The following is a 25,631-nucleotide window of genomic DNA, read 5'->3' on the forward strand; positions in this document are numbered from 1 at the left end:
GACGGTCGGCGCCACTTCCGCTTCCGCTGGGGAAAGAGCAGCACCGCAGTCATGAGTCCCTTCAAGTTCGTGGGTAAGTTGTTTTTCCGGCCCCCAGGGTTTTTTTGTCTACTCCCGGGAGTTGCTCGTCGGGGCCAGAAGGCCCAGGAAGAGGTTTTTGGAGGTTGCAGGGGCTCTCAGGCCAAGGGGCCGCCGGCGGCGTCTGCGCCTGAGACCCAGAAGATTCTGGGTCAGGTTCTGATTCTCTGCGGAGGTGCTCGCTTCAAGGCGTGCTTATTTGCGAGAGTTCCCGAGTGGTACGGTTGATTTGTGCTGCTTATAACGTAGTGTTCAGTGAAAAGGAAAAAGAAAGCTAAACTACTTAAAAACAAACAAGAGGCCAGTCACTATATTCTCCTCTATCCCACGTGCACCTCCCACCACTTACCCTCTCCGTGGCCACGAGAACCGGAGGGATAAGAATAGTTACTGCCAGGCACCTAGGAAGACCTGAGGACGTTGTGAGAGCTAGGATCGGTTGTCCAGTGTTTTTGGTGAGCTTAGTTTACTGTGTAGACAGTGGAGCTTCTTGGCTAGTTGTCTTGTGGATTTGTCTGTTTGCTATGTGGTGGTGTCTAGCTTGTTCTCTGAAGTCCTGTATTTCCTGTAAACTTTAACTCCTGGAGTTATTTCCTATAATTCCTGTAGAGTTATATCTAAAAGCAAAGCAAGTCTAAAACAATTTTAAAATGCTGTTTCCTGACCCTTTGTGTTCCTACATTGTAGGCGACAGCGATATGACTTGACTCATCAAGCCCAGACAGCCAGGTATTGTTAGGTAGGTTAGATAGTAAACCAAGGCAGGGAGTAGAGGAGACATGTCTCACCCACTAACTCAGCAGTCCTGAGCCTGTCCCATAATATTGCCAGGTGTTCCAACATCACAGGAAACACCTTGCTAGCTTGGGAGAAGAGGAGCCCTCGAAATCCTCTGTATCGTTTCCACTCTGGGAAAGCCTTTGAAACTGTATTTATCCCAAGGCCTGGAAGGCGGGAAAGGATCCATAGTGCCCAAAGAAAAGCTCATAAAGTGACTTTGGTTAATTGCCCTACCTCTGGTCACTGCCTGTTTTAAGAGGGAGTCCCTAGTGCTTACAGAAATAGCCTATAAATAACTTTGGGTAATCTCCCCAACTTTAGTTAACTGCCTCCTGTCATGTATCTGTTTTACAAGATGACCAAGTGTGGTCTAGAGCAAGATAAGAATTTGGGCTAACAAACCACCACGCATACCTAAGTTTAGGTGGTCATGTCTTCTCTGGGGAAACTGGCACCACCTTTACCCGTCAATCAGCATAACCTCTTCACCTGTATCGCACCAACTACATAAGTCCTGAGAACAAAGGACCTGATGCTCTTGCTGTCCTCACCTTGCCTTTTACACCCTGAACCTGTGCCTTTTACTTCTACCTCAGCAAGGCGTGTTCTCTTCCATGAGAATGTATCATTAATAAACCAGGCTTACATGCGAATAGGCTTGCTGATCTGTAATTCTTTACTGCGTTGGCAAGAACCACATTTCTCCCAGAACAGTATCTGTTTAGAGATATGGTTTTCTTTTGGTTGCAAACATCTTTTCACTCTCATATTGTTTTGAAAAAGAAAACTCACTAATACTGGAAGCGTCCTTTAACAGTAAAGCTGGTATTGCTTTTAAAGTCAGCCAGTTAAAAAAACAAGTCTGTAACTTCAAATGTATGAATTCTTATACGAAAAGATCTGTATAAGTAAGGTGACATGCCACCAAATATATGAACCCTTCAATTGCCCCCCCCCCCCCCCCCGTTCCCCAAATCAGAAGTAATCATTTTCCAGGAAAATCATTGCCCTTCCTTTAAAAAAAAAAAAAAAAACTCAGGTCATTCTCACTCCTGTCTCTCATTTCATTAGTTTTTCAAGTTGTTTATTATCTTTGGCTGGAGCTGGATAGAAATAGATTTTCATACAGTATTTCTTTACTGTTTTTTGAGTTGTGGAAGAAAAGGGTCCAGGGGATGGCCCCTGTTAACCAGGGGATGGTTGGAAATTAAAACTTTCTAACTAACAGTGGTTCATGGTGGGTAGTCATGTCCTAAGGCAGTATTTTTCCCTAAACAAAGGTCAGTCCTCACCTTACCTGAACCTGTTGTCTTTTGTGTATGGGATAACATACCTGATAAAACATGCCTTTGCAATAACAAGTAGTTTCCCTTTTTCCGGACCCCTGTGCTTGCTATTTCTCAAGTGCATTCAGCTTAAAGTCACATGCCAGAGCTGCATATTTTGGGATGGCATTTCTCGACACAATCAGCAAACGTAAGTGCTGGAGCCTATTCATCAAAGCAAAGAAAGCAGCTCTAATAAGTAGCTGAGGAATACACTTTCAACAAACTGTATGTCAAAAAGAAAAGGGTTTAGGGCTACAGTCAGAAGAGTTTGTTGCAGAAAAGGGAAGAAACTGGTGGTTGTGCAAGATATCCTAAAGCCCAGGGCTCGCGTGGGTCCAAGGCTGAATATAGATGTTTGAAGTACATTGTGGCCTAAGGCCTGAAAAGACTGACCTAAGTGGGAGAGTGGCAGGTTGTAAGAAGTGGGATCCCCTGGAATTGTTCTCAGGGTGAGTAAGCTTTGAGGAAGGATTTAGCATCCATTCCTGTTAGGGTTGAGACAAAGACTTGGAGGCTTCACAAATTGAGGCTTTAAACTAATCTTCCATTCAATTTTAAAATTAATATCAGAAAGTTTACTTGTTAAATTGGTTTGCTTTTGGGTTGCATTTGTTTTTCACTTCATTTTCCAGGATAAGATTGCTTTGCAAAAATTCTTTCTTTGCTGCACAAAGGGAAAATGGGCATGAGATGCAGACCCATTCTGCGCTCCTAATAACCCATGGTGGATTACTAAACTGACCCGTGTGAAAGATTATTCCATAGCAGAGGTGTCAAACTCATTTTTACTGGGGGCCACATCAGCCTTGCGATTGCCTTCAAAGGGCCAAAATAATTTTAGGACTGTATAAATGTAACTACTCCTTAACTATTAAGGAGTTGAAATTACATTTGGCCCTTTGAAGGCAACCACGGGGCTGATGTGGCCCCCGGTGAAAATGAGTTTGACACCCCTGTTCCAGACAGAAAGTCCTCTCCTCTCTCCCCTGGGTTTCCTTTCCCAGTCTGCCCCTTCCCTATCTTATTTACTTTCCCTATGGAAAGAAAGTAGATACTGATTTCTTGTAATCTGGGCCATTCTGCTGAATTTGTATTCATGGTATTTGATAATTTGTGTGTTAATAGCTTTTTTTTTTAAATCACTGAAGATATACTTATTGATTTTAGAGAAAGGTAAAGGGAGGGAGAGAAATATAGATAGGTTGCGTCTCCCGTACATCCCCAGGACCAAATCTGCAACCTACATATGTACTCTGGGAATTGAACTCATGATTTATTGGTTTATAGGATGATGCTCCTACCAACTGAGTCAAACCACCAGGGCTGTTAACAGCCCTTTAAAAGGTACCTGTTGTGAACTCAGTTCCCACCCTCCATCACAGATATGCTGTTGCATGTCCTAGAAGTTTTCTGCATTGTGTTTTTTTCTTGTTTCAAATGCCTGGAATACTCTCTACCATCTCTTGAATTATCCAAACTCTCGTTCATCTTGCAAGGCCTGTCTTAATGTTGAAGCAGCAGAGCTCACTGAGGGCCAGCTTGGCAGAAGCAGAGTGAGAATATAGTAAGAAGAAGCTGAAGCTCAGCAAAAATAATGTAGGGTCTACCCCCCTACCCCCCACCACAAACTTGGAGATTTTCCTAGAGCTAAAAGCTGAAGGGTGTGTATTTCAAATAAGGATGGCATTTTTATTGCCCACGGCCATCACACTCTGGCTTCATGTCTTGTTCTTCCCCTTGTTCTCTTATATGTTACAGCAGGATTTATGGAGGACTGCCCTTGGTAGTGTGGGTTGGATAAACCTCTGTTGCAAGAGGCTATCTTGTCACTGCATGGTAGGATTATTTAGCAGCATCCATGGCCTCAAGCCTAGATGATAGTAGCACTCCCTGTGTTGTGACAACTTGAAATGAATATACATGGTCAGCACATTGCTAAATGTTGGGGACGAGGAAGTGAAAAGAAGAGGGGACTGCAAAATCACTCTTCATTGAGAACCAGTGCTCTACAGGCTCAGAGTTTCTTCCAGTCTTGTACCTGCACACATCTGCACACAGAACGCTCTTTCCATTCGTTTTAGCTGCAAGATTACCTTTTCTGTGTGATAGGCTTTTCTCATCATGCTGCCCAAACTGTTACTTCCCCTTTTTTGTGCTCCTGTGCTAAAATGAAAAGCCAAGGTGAGAGGCAACAAGCATGCATTTGAGACCAAAAAGAATTGAACTTCTGGGAAGCAGAAACTATTTTGCTGATACAGGCAGAAAACCTAGAAAGTGTTCCAGTTATGGGGTAAAGGTAAGGAGTACTTGGGAGAAAGGGATGGTGATAGAATAGAAGAAAGGAATTTCTTTTGGTGTTAATGAGCCAGGGAAGGAATTCCTGCTGGGTCAGTAAGCGAAGTTATTTAGCTACACAAGGTGGTGCTACTTCTAAAGGTGCCAGGATTTCTGCTCTCCTGTTAGCTTTGTAAACAGTTGTTTGGCCCAGCCCAAAGGTTATTTTGTCCAGTTTAAACATTCCAAAGATTTGAGAAGTAAGATGTGCAAGGCAGCTCCTCCAGGTGGCAGTGCTGACTGTTTTAAAGTGGCTCCGTTTATTTTATTTTTGCAAAACCATTGTGCTAGGTTCTAGGGATACAGTAATGAAGATTAACATTTTGTGCCTTGCATTGCTTACAGTCTGCTTATTATATCACAAATTATATTGTAGTTCCCATGTAGACTAGAAGTTTCTGGAGGGCACGGGTCACGTGGTGGGTCTTACTTATTTCTGTGTTCCCTCACCCCTTATCACAGGATTTGGCAGAGTTGTTCTCTGTGGATATTTGATGACTAGAGGAAATTAATGATTTATTCTTCTTTCTGCATCTTTACTTGCATTATCCTAGTCCAGGTTCTCTTCACTGTAGATATGAGCTCTTGCCTACTTCTAAAGGAGGTATCCTGACTCTAGTTGCTCCCTTCAAATTTTGCCCTCCACAAAGACTCTGGAAGGAGATGTCCAGAATGCACATCTTACTCCTCTCCTTAAAAGCTGTCAGTGCTTCTTGTTGCCTCTGGTATTTTAAAGACAGGAGGCTGTGACACAGTAGAGTCTGGCCTCTCCCGCTTGCTCCTTCCCTGCACTTTTCTCCAGCAGCCAGAGTGGCCTGTAGTTCTCCATAGTCATTGTGCCATTTCACACCACTGAGGCCTTGCTCCTGCTGCTGCTTCTGGCTGCAATTTCCCCTCTTCTGCTGGGTGACCGTGACTCAGCCTTTAAGATTCAGTTCAGGGACCCCCTCTTTCTGGAAGTCTCTTTTGGGCCAGCGACCAGACCAGGTTGGGTGTTCCTCTTGTGTCCCACAGTACCAGTGCCTGCTTTTCATATTTCTTAATTGTCCATTAATGTGTGTGCCTTCCCAGAGTGCAGGTCCTTGACAGCAGGAATTCTCTCTTCCTCGTCTTTGTATCACAGGTGTCAGGCATAGTGATGGATAGGCTGTGGACACTCAGATTTTGTTTGAATGCATGTGGGGATGGAAAGTTTCATAATGAGCTTTTATTTAAGGAGAAACTTTCATATAGAGGCTCTTCATGATTCATCACGTATTTTATTTTTGCTTTCCACAGATATTGGTATCAACTTGACAGATCCTATGTTCAGAGGAATTTATAGGGGGGTTCAAAAGCACCAAGGTAAATGTTCTATTAAGGTTAATAGTTTCTCTGTGAAAATGAATTGTCTGCCTCGAGGAGATCTAGAAAAGCACGATCCACTCTTACAATTGAAGTATTAAAGGACTTCTGCATCTTGGATAAAATTGTAAACAAAGTGAAACACCTATGAAGCTACATTGATTAACCTTGATAACGAACACTTATAAAGCACTTATAACAAAGTGTTAATCAAGCCCTTAGCTAGAAGTTTGTAATTTGGAACATAGAACTTTAACCATATGTGCAAAAGCCAGACCTTAGTTGGTGTTTAATCTTTCCAGCAATTGAACAGTAAGGCACATAATTTAAAGGTCATGTACAGTGGAACATCAGTATAAGGTCTGGTTTTCCTAAAACATTCTGCTGGGTGACTTAAGTAGCGATGTGGTTTAGGGGGCGGTGCACTGCGTTCCACCTCTCCCTGGCTTGCCTCTCCTCCTTCCCAGCCAAGTCCTGCTGTACAGGTGGGAAGAGTAGTGCCTCCAAGATTGATGGAAAACTCGGCCAAAAGCAAAATGGTTTCTGTTGATCACATCAGGTTCATTTTAAAGGCTTATTATGTGAGCTAGGTGACTAAGCAGGAAATGATGACGGCACATTTATGAAAGCAAAATTTCTCCAGTAAACTAGCCTGTGAATATTGCTTCAGAAAATGACTATATTTGTTATAATGTAAGTGAAAACAGGAAAAGTTGGTTTTGTGGTTTGGGATGATAGAGAATTGCACATATCAACAGCTGAGTCAGAAGTTAATCTTACTGTGCTTCTAGGCTATGCTAAGAGAAAACACTAAGTATAGGAAATGTTAGGTGTCACTAGAAAGAAGATAAGCTAAGTGTTAGCTTTCCTCTAACCCTTACCTCAAAACTTAGCTTTCCTGCTTCGTTTAGACATTTAAATGACATTACTTATACAGTAGTTAGAATGCTGAATAAATTATATTCTGCTTTTCTTGCCTTTTAGCACTTAGATTTCATGCTTCGTACTCTGTGTATATGAATGTTTGTATATGTGTGTTTATGAAGTAAGTTTCATAGTGATCAATATCAGTATTACTCTAATTTACAATAACTAGCAAGACTGGCTGTTCTACTTAGTATTCATTCCAAGTTGATATTCTTTGTCTCAAATTTTATAGCTACTCTGGAATAGTAATTGAATTCCAATCACATTCACTGTGATGCTTAAATATGAAATTAAGAAATCAGTTTTTATGATATAACTGTTTAATTGTGCTGTTCACTTGCCTCGGGCCTCTCAAAGCTTATAATTACTATTGACCTCTCCAAAAAGTTTGTTATTTGACAGTAAATTATAGGAAAAAAGCAAAAAAAAAGCCCACTGTCAGAGAAAATAAAAAATTAACCTTCCTCAATGGGAATGGTAATTAAGAAATCAGCATTAACTAAAATTTAAAAATAGGTGTTGTATTTTGGGAGACATTGCAGGTATACTCTGAAAAGCCATAGTAAAAATAATTTTAATGACTATTTTTATTTAAAAAATTTACCAACAAGTTCAAAATTCAAGGCAAATGACATAAATTGTAAGGAAGGCATTTGTCTTCAATTTGAACCTTCTGAGTTTTGTCGCTTTCCTCCTTGTGGCCAGCAGAACAGAAATACAACCAAATGGAAAGTTTTATCTAGTTTGCCTTATACAGGTTTCTTTTTCTTTTTTTAAAAGGTTTATCACTATTATTATTATAGGATAAATGCTCATCAAATAGTATTGATTTGATTTGATTAGTAAATGTGATTATATAGATAAATGGATATTTACTTACTGGACTTTCTTTGGGGTTCAACTTTTACAGATGACTTACAAGATGTAATACAGAGAGCTGTCCAAATTGGTGTTAAAAAGGTAACATCTAGTTTTTGATACTCTTGAGATTTGTTTGAAAACTAAATTTCATTGAAATACCACAGCATAGAAGGGAAAGAGCCAGTGCCACACTCGGCTTTGCCACACTCGGCTTTTCTTTTTTTCTTCTTTTTTTTAATCCTCACTTAAGGACATGTTTCCATTGATTTTAAGAGAGAGAGAAACATCAGTGCCAAAGAGACACATCAACTGGTTGCCTCCTGAATGTACCCCAACCGGGGATCGAACTTGTAGCCTAGATATGTGTCCTGACCAGGAATTGAACTGGCAGCCTTTCAGTACACAAAATGACACTTCAACCACCTGGGCCAGGGCCACACTTGTTTTGAGTAATAGATTGTTAATATGTAATATTAGCAAGTTAATGGTATAAAATATATCAGCATATTCTGTTCACCACAGTTTAATTGACACAGACCTCATGGGTAGTTAGTTCTTCCATACAATCAGAAATGTGATGAATAGGCCCTGGCTGGTATAGCTGTGGATTGAGCGCAGGCTTACAAACCAAAGCATCGCAGGTTCAATCCCCAGTCAGGGCACACGCCTGGGTTGCAGGCCAGGTCCCCAGTGTGGGGTGTGCTAGAGGCAACCACACACTGAGGTTTCACTCCCTCTCTTTCTCCCTCCCTTCCCCATCTCTCTAAAATAAATAAATAAAATCTTTTTTAAAATGTGATAAACAGCAAAATGTCTTTAAATTTTTTTTAAACTATCTCACTTACCAGCCTTCTAAAGAGGCAGCTTCAAGTACATTTTATGACATACTTTAACATTTATTAACAAAGGTGTACCTGTCGCCAAGTCTAGTTTTGATAGTATGGGTTATACCATTTCAAATAACTGAGGATATTTTTACTTTTTAGTAATTCGATATCAGGAAAATTACTGCTACTTTTTTAGAGAGCTCTCACAAATGAATATTCACTCATTGTCAAATTCTTTGAATAGGTATTTTTAAAAGTTAGTATTTAAAAAAAATAGCAAGCTAGCCCACCCATGTATGCAAGAATGAGGTTAAATTCCATAGTGCGGTATTAGCACACTTGGTGGCTGCTGCTTCTAAGTTGAATAACTTCCGTTTTAAAAAGCAACACTGCTGCCCTGACTGGTGTGGTTCAGTGGCTGAGTGCTGCCCTTCGAATCAAAGGTCTGCTGGTTCGATTCCCAGTCAGGGTCCCAGTAGGGGGCATGGGAGAGGCAACTTCACAAGTAATAAGGTAAAAGTTGCAACACTAATTTCTCAATGTGTGGTCCTTTCACTTTATGAAATGCTTTGTCTGTACATTTCTGCTTCTGAATTTTTATGTGTCAGCCATGAATAGTTTAATCTTAACATTTCTGATCACACACACACAGGCTTAGGAATGCCAGGACATAACAAACTCGTGGCTTCCACTCTCAGCTTTATCCTTCACAGCTTTGTAACCTGGGCTGCTTCGTCTGTTGTCTGGACTTCAGCTTTCTCTTCGTCCACAGAGTGATAATAGTAACCTAAGCGCATAGTACTCGGTATTGTGTCAGGCGTAAAGTAAACCTTTGTTATGTTTATGATGGAAGTTGCCATCTTATCATGGTCATATTATAAACTGGGAGAGGCTATTATGTCCTCTAATCTTGCCCTAACCTCTCTCATCATTAGGAGAAGTTTTAGATAAATTAAAAGGCAGGCTTGATTAGAAGCTATTTTATATCATTGAAATACTGAATGTGGTCTTGCATTAAATAATCAGGCAGAGTCAGTAAAGTTTTCCAAATTTGTGTTAATATCTTATATCCTGTGTTATATAAGTGGTTGAGGATTTAATTATGGCTTTGCGTCCCCTGACTGGATATTCAGTGTCTGTCACATTAGTAGTTTACGTTGCTTTATGAAAATGTCTGTCATTTGTACTTCCTCCGATGTTTTGTATGTTTATTCTTTAGGTGTGTACCTAGAATGAATTCTTCATTTAAGCTCAGTGAGAGTCTTGAAGTATGCTTTTAAAAATAATACATCTTTGGCCCTGGCAGGTGTGGCTCAGTGGATTAAGCACAGGACTGTGAACCAAAGGGTCATGGGATCAATTCCCAGTCAGGGCACATGCCTGGGTTGCGGGCCAGTAGGGGGCACAAGAGAGGCAGCCACACATTGATGTTTCTCTCTCTCTTTCTCCTTCCCTTGCCCTCCCCACTCTCTAAAAATACATAATTAAAATCTTCAAAATAAAAATAATACACCTTTGTACTTAAATGCCTTCTTTAGAAGAACGTCACTTAAGCAGCACTTCCTCAGGTCACCATCAACACATAGCTCTTCGGTTGCATTTTCCTTTTAACAAATTAGCAAAGATGGCGCTCTAAATGCCTGTCATGCTGTTTCTGTAGAAGTGTGCTTCTTTGCCAAGAACCATACATTTCCCGACAAAGAATTCATCTGTACATGTTAACGCAGTGTTTCTTAAACTTTTGGTCTCAAAACCCTTTCGTGTTTTGTAGTATTATTGAGGATTCCAAAGAACTTTCGTTTATGTGGGTTTATCTGTTGCAATGTGCTATATGAGAAATTAAAACAAAAAATTTTAATAACTGTATTCATTTTAAAATAATACCACTATGTAACAAAGAACATTTTTATGAAAAATATACTTTCAGAACCAAAAAAATTTAGTGACATGAGTGGAATTGTTTTGCATTTTTTTACATCTCTTTAATGCCTGGCTTACTAGGAGACCGCTGAATTGCACATCCGTTTCTGCAGTCTGACATGAGGTTATACACTATGTAGCCTCTGGAATACCTCCTTGCTCACTTGTGACAATGAGAGTGAAAAAGGCAAAGAGCATCTTAGTGTTGTTACGAAAATGGTTCAGTCTCATATACATCGTGGGGGTTCTGGGATGATACTTGGGAGAGCTATTGAATTAATCAGCACTATGGAATCACTGAGTTAGATGAACAGAATTCTAAAATCGAAGGTTTTTAATTAGTTACTCAGTCTTTTCCAATGTTTCACAACTTGATCTCTGCCCTCAGTGCTCTGCCCTCAATGAGCTCATGCTCTGATAGGAAAGATAGACATGTTAATACGTTTCAATAGGTAGGAGTTATGGATTCTGTGTATTGTGTGCTTGTGCATGTACTGGAGAGAGGTAGACAGGGACCACTTTACATGGGAGGTGATCTTTCAGCAGAATTTTAAAGGATGAGTAGGGGTATGACCGTCTGAGAGAGAAGCATTCTGGGAAAAAGCTGCAGCAGGAAGGCATGTTTGTGGGCTGTTGCTGGTACCTTGTTAAAGTGGGCTTAATTTATTTCCGTTTCAGTTTATGATTACAGGTGGAAATCTGCAAGACAGTAAAGATGCACTGCATTTGGCACAAACAAATGGTATCCTCATATTACTTTTACCAAAAACAAATAATTAAGTTATTTTGAAGAAGTCTTTCTGAGAACTGCTTCAGGTACAATGCAATGAGTTGTGGTGGTAGAGACAGCAGGAAAACTGACTGATTTCAATGGGACATGAGTAGGATGAAAAAATTCAGAATGCCCACTGGCATAGCAGAGCTTGAAAAAATTCATCATACTTAAGATTTCAGTTAATGAGAATTCGGGTCATCAGGTACATAATTTAACCACAAATATTTGTGATGTAGAATTTGTGGGTATGTTGTAATGTGTTTAAGATATGAGTTGCTTTTTATTTGCTCTTTTTTAAACTTAGGCTGAGAAAAATTATTTATTATGCAGACCAAACACTGTCCCAGCAATGCAAGTAATAATATACTATGTAATCTCAAATATGCTTACATTATGTTCATACATTCTGCATTTATTTAAAATCTTTTAACTTTTGGAACTAATTCCAAAGGAATCCTAACTATATAAAATGCCTCCTTTATCTGGCATTCATTTTCTTTATTAACCTTTTTTAAGGGGTGGAGGCATGCTTCATTTGCTGGACATTGAAAAATTAGACCATTCTATTCCCCCCCCCCCCCCCCCCCCAGTACTGGCCTTCTTTATGGAAATCTTCGCTTCAGGATCCACTGATACTTTTTTCCTGGTGATTCAAGTCATAAAAGGAATCACCTTCCCAGAGCTTTCAGGTGTATGAGAGTGTTTGTCTTCCATGCTTTTTACCCCCAGACAGACAGTGTTTAGTTCTCAGACCTCCCCGCCGGCGGCCCTCCCCCACTCCTCTCTGGGCCGGTGTCTTCACTGCTTTCGGTGCTCTCCCTCCCTTGTGTGCAAACACCTGCATGGGAGCCCAGGGCGGCGCCAGCCTCTTTCCTGGGTTCAGATACAAGGAGTGCCTTAAACCACTCAGAAGCCCTTTTTGACTTCACATTTGTGTTCCATACAATTAAAACTATCAAACAGTATGGGCTCCAAATAAGGGAGCTTTACTTTTCATCAGAAACATGAGTTCCCTCTTCTACCTCTTTAAGTCATCCTTTTTAAGGGGAAGGAATATACACTTTAACTATTAAATGCATGAAATAACAGAGCCGCATGAAGGGTGACTATAAAAGATAAAATTAGCTATTGACATTTAATTGTACAAGAAGTTGTTTCATTTTCCTTTCTAGAAGACTCAGTAAATACCAAGCTTTGGCAAGAATTGCATAAATTCTTTTTACGAATATGTTAAGGCAGATTTTTCATCTTCATGTCCTACTTTGTTAAAGTATTCCAAAAATTCTTACATGCTTAACCTAGTGCAGCTCTAGCAGTTTGAATAGTTTATGGCTATTGTTGAAAACCATGTGAAATTAATGTTCTCTTATGCATATGAAATATAAATATGAACAATCATTTGAAAATAATCCTTGGACATTATTTTGTACTAGATATGTTTTTCAGTACAGTTGGATGTCATCCTACAAGATGTGGTGACTTTGAAAAGAATAACCCTGATCTTTACTTTGTGGAATTGCTAAATCTTGCTGAAAACAACAAGGGGAAAGTTGTAGCAGTAGGGGAGTGTGGTCTTGGTAAGTGCCAATCTAGCCCAGTTAGAATGACTTTGAAAATAATTGAGTTGCTCTGTATAAGTCCTGAGTAATTATTGGTTCTTTTTGTTTGTTTGTTTTTGTCTTTTGAAGATTTTGACCGACTACAGTTTTGTCCCAAAGATACCCAGCTCAAGTAAGGAAATTTGTTGACTTTAGAAATTATTGTAAAGTCTTAAGAGTGTTTTTTAAAAACTGCTTTTATCAAATATGAAGTTAGATTAAGCATCAAGATTTTGTTTTTCCCATTGTATATCAAAAGTTAAGTGAAACAAATTCCATGCATGTAATTCCTAAGGGATGGAAGGATAGTTCCCTAATTAAATAACCATCTAATTAGATTTTAATGGTAGAAATGAGGGATGCATTTTCTATAGTAGAGACTTTTTGTTGCTTTTTATTGCCTTAGTAAATGCATTCCTCTATGAACCATTCCATTAAAGTGAATCAGATTCATTTGGGGGGGATATAATTTAAGAGGAAAGGATACCAGAGAGAGACAGGATCAGTCACCAAAGCTAGAAAAACTTACTTTACTAGTTGGGCATTGGTTGGAGCTCGAAGTTCTGGTTCCAGGTTTGCCACGTTGTGTACATGTTGTGATCTTGGACAAGGTCCTATCCACCTCCACCACTGGCTCTTATGCTGTACTAGGGTGGTTTTGAGGATCAAATGGTGTGTGGCACTTAAAAAACCTTTTCATAAAGGTATTCTGAAATATTCAGGGCTACTGTGTGATTTTCATTTTGCTGGAAAATGGAGTATTTCTGTTTCTGTGCTCTGTAACAGGTCCTTGTATTTAGTTTGTACGAAATCTTGCTTTTTTGTTCAGTGGCAGTAATTTCTTAGACAACAGCACATAGAAAACAGAGTGCGAAGTTCTGCCTGGCTTCTCATGAATGAGTTGACCCCTGCTGGTGGTGCTCAGCCAGCTCTCAGAGCAGGGGCCAACCGTGTACCTGCCACCACAGACACCCTGTGCAGGAAGGAACCCCACAGCTTATAGGAGGGTGCCTATGTCACTTGCTGAGGTTTGGTTGGAAAGCCAGTTAAAAGGAATTATTTGGGGGACTATCCCCTATACCTCTAAACTTGAACTTTAGATCTCTTAACTTCTAGCAGTCAGTAGTAAAGTGCTACCTAAATTACCTATTAGTTATAATCATTTCTGAAAAAAATTTGTCATCTCAGAAAACGAAGTGTCGCTTTCCAGAAGATGTGTGTTGTAAAAGCTTTGGCCAAGCCTGATGTATTTGAAATGTCTGAATTTGCTATTCCTGTCCTGTAATTTCTAGGGAAATCCCCTTAACTAAAAAAGATCATTTGACAGTTATTTTTCTTGTGCTAAAACAAAATTTTTAACAAGAAAATCTTATGCATTATGCAGATATTTTGAGAAACAATTTGAATTGTCAGAACAGACAAAATTACCAATGTTTCTTCACTGTCGAAACTCACATGCTGAATTTTTGGGTGAGTTAAGGCTAAAATATTTAGAATTTGTTTTGCAGAAATCCAGCTATTTGCTAAAAGTTCTGTTTTTAATTCACAGATATAATGAAGAGAAATAGAGATCGGTGTGTAGGTGGAGTAGTAAGTATAGGAGTGTTTCTAAAAATCGGCACAAAAGCTTCTTGGTTATTAAGGTTGGCCTCTGATTCAGGTGTCAGCATTAAAATTATTAAGACTCTTCTCTCATTATATGAAGGACATGTAAATTTGTTACTTTGTTCAAAGCACAACAATGAGTACAGAATTCTGTTCACAAGAAACCCCTAATGTATGCATTTTATTATAACAGTGTGGTCATTTTTCTCTGCCTCTTCTATCAGCCATTCTTAAATTTGGGCAAAATAAAACTAGTTTCAATAATACTTGAAAATAATTTGACACTCATTTCAGATTTGCCTTCCTAATTTTTTGTCAACTGTATTCATTGACTACTGCCACTCTTGAAGACTCATTCTCTGTTTTGTAATTTGCTTCTGTTTTAAACACTTCTCCTATATGGTCATTTCAATCATTCATCTTGAGACATTTCCCTTAAATATTATGCCCACCACTGAATTCAAGTATCTATCCATATCAGTGATTTTTAATCATTTTGGGGTCATGGACTCCTTTGAGAGTCTGCCTCAGAAAATGCTGAAATATATAAATTTTCATACAAAATTTCATGAGACAAAAAAACAGCAAAAAACCTGTTATCCAGGTATATGAAATCACATAGCTGTACTTTGCCAATTAAGGAAAGAGGAACTAGTACTGTGCCCTAATTACATACCCACATTGCATTGCTTTGACAGTGTCACATTTATCTCAAGTTTGTAGCTTCATTTCATACGGACTAGTGATGTGCATGCTTTTTCAGTTTCTGGAGTGTTAAACATTCCTGTGCGCACTTTCAGCTGTAGTTTACGGACACGCTAACTGTCCTTTAGGGACAGCGCGGGGGAACTGAGAAAGGCTTTCATTGACGCTCTTGGTACTGCTCGTGGCACCCACAACCTTCAGGCTCTGCCTCTCAGCCCCTTTGCTTTATTTCTAAATGAGAATTTATTTGGCTGATTCTCTAATAGTTATTGGATAATTCTCTAATCGTTACAAAATTAACAGCAACAACAAATCGAACTTAAATGTTTGACTTTTATTAAAGGGACTGCCAGATAAGAACTAATTTTTTGAAATGGTTTATGAGGAGTCACATTTACAATTATTTCACTATTATTGGAGAATGTTTCTAGTCAGCTGGAAATGCTAAGGAAACAAACCCTTTTGGACCATTGTGCAAGAGTTTTATTTGTTGAAAAACATGTTATCCTTCATGTATTCAGACTCTAGACTCAGTATTAATGTGCTCTCACTGGTTAGGTAGAGTGTGGTTGTTGTTGCCTACTGGCTTCAATCACATACGTACATCCAAACTATGAAAACTGAGCCTTAACCCCTACATCTTTGAAAGGTAAAACCACCATCTCAATTTTTTTTTTCCCTACTGAGCAGGTATTATCGACTGTATAACAATTTACATTGTTTTAGCAACATTCTCATGACCTCTTTATAAACTGGCTTAAAATTTGCCTCTTAAGTAATTTCAAGTAAGCAGTGTCCTATAACAGAAAAACTGAATACTTAAAAATATTTTTAAAGTAGTTTTATAGCATTTCTAACTTTTTCTTATGCTTTTGCCTAAGAATGTGGTTCCCTAGGGCAGTCCATCTTCCCAGACACGTAACTGTAACGTGTGCGTGCAGTGATGCTGGTGGGGAGGTAGCCCCGCAGCCACAAAGACAGAAATTTTAGGTGGCCAGCTAATCCTTGCCTCGTGTCATTGGAGATGATAACAGGCTGTAATTGTGAACGCTGGTTTGAAAAATTATGGGGGCCACCACATACGAAATCTGTGCTCCAGAACCTCTACACACCTATATTCTTGCTTAGAAAAGCTTATAAATTGTATTTAGGATTTTAAAGGAAGAGTCATAAATTATACCTGTATGTCTGTAGGTGCATTCATTTGATGGTACCAAGGAAGCAGCAGCTGCTTTGATTGACTTGGATCTCTATATAGGATTTAATGGTTGGTAGGTTCCTGTTTTCGGTTTTTTTTTTAACTTTTATATTAAACAGATTCCTTAACTTGTCTTACAGTGAATTGTTGATAATGATATAAAATTTATTAGTTATTTTGCATGGACCTTGGCCTGAGAATTTCAGTAATTATGTAAGAAATTGAATAGCACTGTTACCACGTTTAAGCTTGAACATTTAAAGCCACCACCTTGTGTCCCAGCGGTGGAACGTCATGTTGGGTTGGGCTCAGCAGCAGCTTTCTCTGGCACCGCAGTTTATTTTCAGGGTATTTTGTCCCAAGCGTACCTGTTCACAGCATTGTGTGTGCGAGCACATATACAAGCACACGGTGTCTAACCATGGGGGAAAGGTCATACTATGACATAATCATCATCTCTGTAGGCCAAGTGACTGAGGCTTGGAGGAGCTAAGAAACAGCTATAAAGTGTAGTGATTCCAAGTGTGAGGGCCTTTCTGCTGCTGCACCAAAAACTAAAACCTCATGGACCCAGTCCAGGTTCGTTTCCTTCCAAATCTGGTGAGCCTCCACCGGTGTCGTGTTTACAGGATGTCAGCGTAGCTCATTAAATAGATTGCAAAATAGTATCAGATTGCTTTCCCTCATTAGTGTTTCATTTCCTTAAAATTATTTTTCTGATACTACTTTTTACTAAAATTTTAGGAAATAGAATCATGAAATTACCTGTCTGCTATAGAGTTCAGACATACTAAATGTCCTGGGTGTACTTTCCATATTTTGAGTTATCTGATTAATTGGTCAATATGCAAAGGAATATATGAGTAAGTTCAGTGGTACTAAGAGGTTTTAAACACAGTCTCTCTAGCATGTCTTCTCCTAAGTCAACTTTTTCAGAGGCATCCACATTGCTGTTTATCACCTTATTTCTAAATAATATGCATTGCAGTTACTAGTTCATCTCCCTTTTCTATTCTTCGAAGGTAGATGAGCATTTCAGTTCTCATCCCGCACTGTTCCCCCCCTGCATTGTCGTCCATGGGCCTCTCGGTGTAGTTATTTTAGATTTGTGGTTATGTGCACATTCAGTGTTTTATTATTGATGAGTGAACCATGTGGTGTATCACTTTTTGACTCTTCTGGAGTAAATTTCCTTACTTTTATTTGTCTTCAAAAGTTTAAGCCTTCTCACACTTTCCAACAACTCTAAAGTGCCTTTATCTCTTTTGCCACGTGAGGAAACCTAACTAGATAATCCAGTAGTTCATCCCTTCCAGACCCTTCCATCTTTCTGCTTGCTTGGACTGGTATCTTTTCTGTGATAGAACTATTTTTTCTATCCTATGTATTCATTTTGTTTTGATGGAACATGTGTTTGAAAGAACATATTCTCTGCCTCCCTCTTGAAAGTGTGCTTGGATAGTGGATTTAAAAAAAAAAGAAAACTTCCATCTGATTATGTTTCGGCAGCATCTTCTCATCTCTTTAAAGAATTATGGTTCTTTAAAGTTATTTTCAGTATACCAAAAAAAGCTCTGAGTTCCTTTTTCTGGTCAGTCTGACAATGTAGGCTTTCTTTAAATGTCAGGCAGTTCTTCCCTGTACATCGTAATAAAAGTTACAAAAGAAAACACAAACGTCGTTTGGAATCTCAGTGGTGAGATAGCCCATTCACTGGCAGGCCAGCCAGGTGGCCACCTGACGTTCTCACCAGGGGTCCCTCAATGTCACCTTGCTGAGATCTGCCAGGTGGGTTCAGTTCCTTTGGAGAAGATGCTCTGATCCCTGAGGAAGAGTAGGGTGGAGATTTGTAAATGTGCCTGTGTGCTGAAGCAGGGTGGGGTTGCAGAGGCTCCCACTGTGCACACCGCCTCCACGTCCATTTCCATGTCTCAGTCCTGCTGTGCGTCTTCTCCAGTCCAGTCTCTGATGGAAATTTTCCAGACTGTGTACTTCTCTCCCTCCCTTCTCCCTCACCCACAGGTGGGGACCAAAGTGTGAATCGTTTCTGCACCAGTTCACCGGAGGGTAATCTAGGAGTCCCATCTTCTCTTTACCCCGACTCTTCCAACAACCCCCCTTTTCAGTCCCCTGCCTCCTCCCAGCCTTTACCTAGTTTTTCCAGTTCTTAGAACTTTCTTCTGTGAGTTGGTTTACTTGTTTCAGTATCTCTTTCTGCAGGCACATAGCACTTAAGTTGCTTAGCAGATAAATACAGGCTATTTACTATTTTCCATCATTTTCCACTTTATGTATTTTAATTAGGGGGTTAGCAATCTCTCCTAATTTCAACAAAAATGGTGTTTCTTTGGTTTCTTTTTTCCTTGTTATTTTGGATGGCTTTTGGGGTGGGGGGTGTTGGTAGAAGGCCTTTTATTTTCTACCCTGTTGAACCGTAAGTCTGCTTCAAATGTTTCTAACCTATCTTGAGTTTATAAAGGCTTAGCTTTCCTCCCCTACATTAACATAGTATTAATGGATTAGTCATTTGTCTAATCAAAGTCAATATTTCTGTTGTCTTGAAACTTAATTTATTATAGTCTTAATTTGAGTCTCCAGTATGGTCATTTATACTGTGTTACAAATCTGTGGTTTCTAATTAAATTATTAACTTTCCCTTCCTATGAAAAAGGACAAATTTCAAGTTAAAAATAGAAGCATAGTTGTTCTTCTTTAAATGGAAAACCTTTTAAATAAGTATACTGGCTTCGATTAAAAATGTTTCTTCTGATACTATTTATTTTAGTATTTAGATCAGTTTTTACAAATTGCCAGGATTGTAAAATCAAATTAACATGAGACTAACAACAACAGAAAAAAATCTTCAAACTTACTACATAGGTATATATGGGAGTTCTGAAGAGTACGAGACCAGAGGCAGTTGAGGCTTATATTGCCCTCTTCAGCTGGGGGGGGGGGGGGGGGTGTGTTGGGATTTCAAAGGGGAGGAAGGCAATTCAAAGGGAAAGGAAAAGCAAATGTTTGGTTAACAACTGTTTGTTGGGCCATCTTTAACAATGGGGACACTGAGGAAATTGGTCAAATGGGCCTTGTGCTTATTAGGTTCATCTCTATCACAGTTCAGACTGTAGTTATGACCATCCATCCCTCACTGGAGCAGGTCCTCTATCTAAATTCTTAGGCAGTTGGGGGGGGGTCAGAAGTTTTTCCTGTTTTTCTTGAAAGTAATGAGCTTAAAATAATATCCCAAAAGGGATATTTTGGGGTGGCAAACCTTGTTTCCCCTCAATATGGAGCATGTCCATATATTTTAGAAAATATATAGACAAAATACATTAAATGGACTGAAAATAAGAACTTTCTTTTTTTTTTCTAGAGAACACTAAGGCTGGTACTTAGGGCAGACTGCACAAACATTTCACTCCTGTCCATTCTAAAATCCTACTAAAATAAAATTACAGACGCTCAAAAAGGAAAACCTATAAAAACAAACCAAAAAACATTTCTGCTAATAGAGAAATGTTCTGTAGATTTCTGGAAGACAGCTGAAACTGGAAGAGAGCGCTTACACTATTCCACTCTTGAGTTATGTAAATTACTCCAAGGAAGTGAATTCTTCTTAAAAAGTTAAGTTTTAGATGCATAGAAAGTTCTTGCCTCCACTAAAGACAAGATCTGGTTGGAATAGATCTTAATTGGATTCTGGAAGGATGATATCAAGGAGTCAGTTCCGAGATGTCCTGAAGGAAAGGACAGCAGGCAGAGCGTAGAAGGAAGAGACAGGAGGAGGTTAACAACTGCAAGGTCAGCTAACAACGCTCACATTCCTGTATGTTGTCCGGTGGAATTTTGGATTAACTGCCTGATGGCTATTTCCACGATTATCTAAAAAGAGAGACTAGCCAGGCACCATAGAACCCCAGCAGCCTCTGCTGGAACTTTCCAATCTGCTGCCCACAGTCAGTCCCAGGACCAGAGATTTTTTTTTTTCCTGGCAGACTCAGCCTGTCCCAGAGCTGGCTCTGCTTTACCTCCTCCCACCCCTTATCTATAGACAAAGAAAACAACTTACATGCCCCTCCCAACTGTAAAAATGCTCAGCTACTCCAGGACAGCTGCGTTGCCTTTCCCCACTGTTGGACTTCATACCAGGACCTGGTCTTTTTCTTGCTAGCAAGGGCCTAACAGTCTTGTTTAAAAAGACTGTCCGCCTTGGGTTAAACTTTCTGTTTAACAATAGGAATGTACAGATACAATGGTATACTGCCTCTGTAGCCAACCAAAGTTTATTTTGGGATTTCGAGATAGTTTTCTGATCTGTTTCAGACAAATTTATAGTATGCAAAGTTATTCTTCATTAAATGTACCTTTTATTTTTATACATTAATATCTTTTTTTAAGCTCACTGAAAACTGAGGCTAATTTGGAAGTTTTGAAGTCAATACCTATTGAAAAATTAATGATTGAGACTGGTAAGTTAGTTTTTAGAACTCTATCATATTAAAATATGCCCCAAAAGAGCTAAAGAAAATTGAACAAGTATTTTATTTTAAAATGGCCCCAACAGTTACACTCTTTAGAAAACCTTTGGGTGTTTTTATCAGTTGATGGGGAAATACTTATACAAGTGATGTTTAAAGTTTGGCAAAGCCTAATAAGCACTTAGAAGATGTCAGTAACTACGGTTGTAGTTATGAATATTTTATTAAACAAGGAGTCTTAGTAAGCATTCTACCTCAGGGTTTCAAAAACTGTTCAGGATTTTATTTTTTACACAATGTCGTATTTGCATTGGCCTAGTTTTATAGTACTTTTAAAGTACAGAAATTCAAATCAAATTGGTTCAGTCTAAGAATTTTTGATAATAATATTGCCTTTTAAAATAAAAAAAAGTTAGAAGCTAAAATTTTTATCTGTACCGTGGAACTCAAGGGTCTCTTGATACACATGGACTTAAGGCTGAGCCATTCAGAACAAATCGGATTTATTTTCTTGGGGGTTAAGGAAAACTAAATGAGCTCATTAAAAGTACAGTGTTTATAGAATGTGTGAGCTATTGTAATTCTTAATTAAGGAAATATGTTAGTGAATAATCCCAGTATTCAAAGCCACTGTTTCATGAGTAGAGGCTATATAGAAATTTGTTTTACCTAAATGTTTCATGTCAGTTGTATTTCTTTTAGCTGTAGGTCTTTTTTTTTTTTAAAGCATGTCATAGACCAGCAATAATGTTAGCCAGGGGTGGGGGCTATAAAAGCAAGTCTTACAAAAACATTTAAGAGTTTGTACAGTTCTCAGTTTTATTAATTGTGCTTTTCTTAAATTTCTTTCTGTTGCTTTTTGCCATACTTGAAGCTGAATGCAACTTTTACTTTAGAGGTTATATATGGATTTGGTTATGTTCACTTAAAAAATAGTTCAAAGAGTTACATTTCTGAAGACACTTCTATTTGCTAACCCTAGATGCACCTTGGTGCGGAGTCAAAAGTACACATGCTGGTTCAAAGTATGTAAAAACTTCATTTCCCACCAAAAAGAAATGGGAAAATGGACACTGTTTGAAAGACAGAAATGAACCTTGCCATATAATGTAAGTATTTTGTTTTTGTGGTCTTCTTAAAACATTAGTATCAACCACCAAATGGCACCTAACAAAATGAACTCAAGGGGTAGAAAACTGGGTGAAGTCCAAATGAAGTTCAGATCAAGCACCATTTTAATGAAGTGATTTGGAGGGATTTGCACCTGAACTGTTGTATTCCAGCCTCTCTGTTCATATCCTCTCTACCTCAAATGGTTTTTATTGCTGCAGTGAAAACTTCATGTAATTCTGGTCATTTGTCATTTCATAGGAGGGAAAAGATCTTAATGCTTTCCATATATGGAAACCCCTTAAGTGGTTGAAGTTCTGTTCCCCTGCAGCTTCCCTGTTGATGGTTATAAAAATGCAGTCTTAGCAGACCTTCTGATTGGGATCTGCACTTGAAACGATTTGACAACCTGAGGAAACCTAAGAACACAAGAGGGTTTCCTTTTCCAACTAAAAAACGGGGGTCGAATTTATTTCCTAAAAAAACTAATTTAGAATCACTTTTTAAAATGATAGTGTATAGCACATATGAAGAGAGGACCCTGTTACTCATCTGATGTCAAGGAACCGGAGACCATATTTTAACTCACAGAAAAAGTTTGTTACATCACTTTAATGGGGACACCATCTAATTTCTTTTGTTTGCACAAACCCATAATTTAAATCTCGAATATATCAGTCTAGTATGGTTTACCAATTTAGGCAATTGGATATATATATAACACATTCATATAAATTACTACTGAATTTTACTTTTAAACTGTAGTAATTCCTTCCATCTGCATCATCTGCTTTTCAATCATTTTTAAACAGGTAAGAGTATGAAGCAAGCCAGATCTAAAGTCAGCAGGCAGAAATGTGAATTACTCTACAAAAACATATTGGAAAGATTTTTTTTGTTATTAAATGTGCTGTTGTTGGCAAAGACTTTAAAACTCGATGTTTTAAAACTGAGGGATGAGGAATATATATAAATTCTGCTTCGTAAAGAATCGATTGTAATTTTTATGAAATGTATGACTTGCAAATTCAGTCAGGACACAATGTTTCTGAATAATTCTTTGGACATTTAAGAGGACACTAGAGACAAGAAACTGGTATTTATCCAGCAGCCAGCTTAGAGAGGAAGTAGTTGCCAACATTTTCTATACTGCCTTAATGTCAAGCTGTTGACTTTAGCTCCACATTTGCAAGACAGGATGTGAAGGTGTTTCTAAGTGTAGACAGTTAAGAACTAAAAATGCTCGAGTATCAACTGCAGTATGAATATTCGTTCTGAGTAGGTAGAGCTTGGGAAAAATCAACATCTGCAAACTGAAGTCTAAACCATATTTCAAAAATACACATGCTATAGTCTTAATAACTCATTAGCAAGTTGAAATTCCTACTTACAAAGTCATTTTAATCTTTAATCTACCTCCATCTATTGACAGTTTATTTGTATAGAAATCTTCCTTCTAAATAAATTTCTCAAAAGGCATTTTGGAGCTCTTGCCATGTCATTTTACTGAGACTTCATAGAAGAATCAAGACAGTCCCTGCCCTCATCCATCCACCAGTGAGTAGGTGCCAGACACTTTGGATAAGGCATGAAATGAGCCAGACAAGAATCCCTTCCTTCTGGAACAAACGAGCATGTGAAAAGTATAATTTCAGATGGTAGTGCTGTTACAGAGGTATGAATATGTGACTGGAACTATAGGACATAGCAACGGCCTGCCTTGAAGGGAAGTAAGAGAACTAAGGGAAGGAAGGTGACATTTCAACTGTTTACTGACTGGGAGTTATGCCAGACTACACAAACACTCTGAACAAAGGCAGACTGCAGGAGGGCGTGGCTGCTCCGCTTGGGGAACAGTGAGTTTAGTGTGGCGAAAGTAGGGTGCACAGGTTGTGATCAAGTTTGGAATGGGAGAGTGAGGCCAGAACGAGAAGGCTCTTGTATGCAAACCTCAGTAGTTTGGATTTTATTGGGACTGAAGGGATTTTAAGCAGGAAAATGGCAGCTTTTTTTTTTTTTTTTTTTTAAGCTGTAAGTGGTATCAGTGTGGAGGACTGCTCAAGGGAGAAGGGTACAAGGAATCATTGATTTTGCACAATATTATACATGTAAGTTCTGAGTCCAGATAGTGAAATTGAGGAAGATTCTGTAGTTTATGAAGAAAATTGGATCTTTAGTGTCAATTTAAATGTTAACAGATTTACTTTTAAGCATATCTTGTCAGATAACAAAAATTAGCATAGTTCATTTAGTATACAGATTAATAAGCAAGCCTTTTAGTATTAACTTTTATAGAATAAAAAGTTCCAGTTAATCTTTAATTTCCACCTCTAATACTTATAGGTGTTTTATATAAAGAAACTGATAGACTACTTAAATGTTTAGTTTTGACTTTAGAACTTTCTAATTCTTGTATAAAATTCTATTTATATATAAGAATGCTAGAAAACATTACTGATGATTACCATTCTATACAGAGAAACTGAAAGATTAACAATCTGGGTTACTCTTTCTATTGTGCAGGGTGGGGGTTGGGGGAGTAAGAGAGAGCCTGCCCAGCCCCACCTGACTCTGCCTCCCCATAACACATATTGTTCCAAGTAAATAACTTCTAAGTTCCTTGGCTGTCATTCTGCTGGTGCTCAGACGGCAATTTCTTGCTATCCTTTAGTAACCAGTTCTGTAAGCAGTGGCTTTCAGGCTTTGATATATTACACGTGTACTGTACATATATAAATACAACCCAAACAGAAATGAAACAGTACTGCCCTATAGCGTACTTTTTTTTTTCTTTCAGTTTTTTTTAAAAGCTCGTTGTGACCCAGTAGTGAATACGTAATGACTCTGTTTTAAGGACTCATTTCCACTGGGTTAATTCTATAATTGTGGTACACATATTATAGGCTGGTTTTATAATATGCAACTTTTTTTTCTCTAGTTATATGCAAGACTACCCTAGAAATCTGTATCTAATTACCCTATTTTAAATATCCTAGCAGTTAAAATTTCCAGCACTTTCTGATAGTGCTGAAAATTTTAATGTCTGCTGAAGCTTATTAAAGCTACCAGTATCATCTTTTATGTGGAAAAATAATATCTTTAAAACAGAACATGTATATAGCAATTTAAACTGTTTTTGTTTTGTTTTGTTTTAGTCAAATACTGGAGATCATGTCAGCAGTAAGAGATGAGGATCCAGTGGAATTAGCCAACACACTATATAACAATACCATTAAATTATTTTTTCCTGACATGTAATTGGTATGTCTTCCATTTTCCATCATGTATGTAAAATTGCATGGTAAAACTTAGTGAAAGTTTCAATAAAGGAATTCTCTGGAAGTTGTCCATAAAGAGGCATTACATATCACTGCACACCGTCCCCTTATTTTTATCCATAAAATCAGGATTTTTCTTAGCTTCAAAGAATAACCACCACCAAATGTTTCATTTTATAATTTCTTTTAAAAGTCCAAAAGGACAAATTTTATATCATTGCTGCAAACATAGAATGGCTAACAGATACACTGATTTTTACATTAAAATTAAACACGTTCTGGTTCATGCCAGATACAAGTTGATGTAAGCCTGTTTCTCAACTCACAGTCTCCAAGTCTGGACTTTCAAATTCAGCTCAGCTACAGCGCTACACTAAAACTTCAAAGTCTTGATCACTTCTGGCAAACTACTTTCTCCTTAGTTTATGAAATGACTTTCTTTCCTTGATTTTGTGGTTTTCTCTGGTTTGCATTTGCATTCT

General features: G+C 38.4%; 1 protein-coding gene across 8 annotated transcripts; it reads left to right on the forward strand.

Annotated features, from left to right (window-relative positions):
- The first annotated feature begins 17 nt into the window (after nucleotides 1-17).
- On the forward strand, nucleotides 18-25,576 carry TATDN1 (TatD DNase domain containing 1). Of its 8 annotated transcripts, none has more exons than XM_037166428.2 (13): nucleotides 18-73; nucleotides 5,799-5,864; nucleotides 7,702-7,751; nucleotides 11,078-11,141; nucleotides 12,608-12,751; nucleotides 12,863-12,905; nucleotides 14,157-14,242; nucleotides 14,322-14,362; nucleotides 16,277-16,353; nucleotides 20,682-20,752; nucleotides 21,744-21,870; nucleotides 23,348-23,428; nucleotides 25,027-25,129. In XM_037166428.2, the coding sequence occupies exons 1-12, from the start codon at nucleotides 52-54 to the stop codon at nucleotides 23,379-23,381; spliced, it is 825 nt and encodes a 274-aa protein (XP_037022323.2). In that variant the 5' UTR covers nucleotides 18-51; the 3' UTR covers nucleotides 23,382-23,428; nucleotides 25,027-25,129. The 8 variants fall into 8 exon arrangements, 7 of the variants coding, with proteins under 7 accessions (XP_037022323.2, XP_053517019.1, XP_037022320.2 ...); XM_053661044.1 differs by lacking the exon at nucleotides 23,348-23,428 and adding an exon at nucleotides 23,901-23,979; XM_037166425.2 differs by lacking the exon at nucleotides 23,348-23,428 and having other exon boundaries at nucleotides 25,027-25,576.
- The last annotated feature ends 55 nt before the right edge of the window (nucleotides 25,577-25,631 follow it).

Source organism: Artibeus jamaicensis, unplaced genomic scaffold (genome assembly GCF_021234435.1).
Source record: "Artibeus jamaicensis isolate MK-2021 breed Jamaican fruit bat unplaced genomic scaffold, CSHL_Jam_final scaffold_916, whole genome shotgun sequence".
In the NCBI taxonomy this organism is placed as follows: Eukaryota; Metazoa; Chordata; class Mammalia; order Chiroptera; family Phyllostomidae; genus Artibeus; species Artibeus jamaicensis.

Excerpts from the sequence above, each read along its gene's own strand:
- TATDN1 (XM_053661044.1), top strand. The coding sequence starts at position 52 with ATGAGTCCCTTCAAGTTCGTGG. Across the intron at positions 12,752-12,862 it reads AGTAGGGGAGTGTGGTCTTG|ATTTTGACCGACTACAGTTT; the intron begins GTAAGTGCCAAT and ends TGTCTTTTGAAG. Across the intron at positions 20,753-21,743 it reads AAAATTAATGATTGAGACTG|ATGCACCTTGGTGCGGAGTC; the intron begins GTAAGTTAGTTT and ends TGCTAACCCTAG.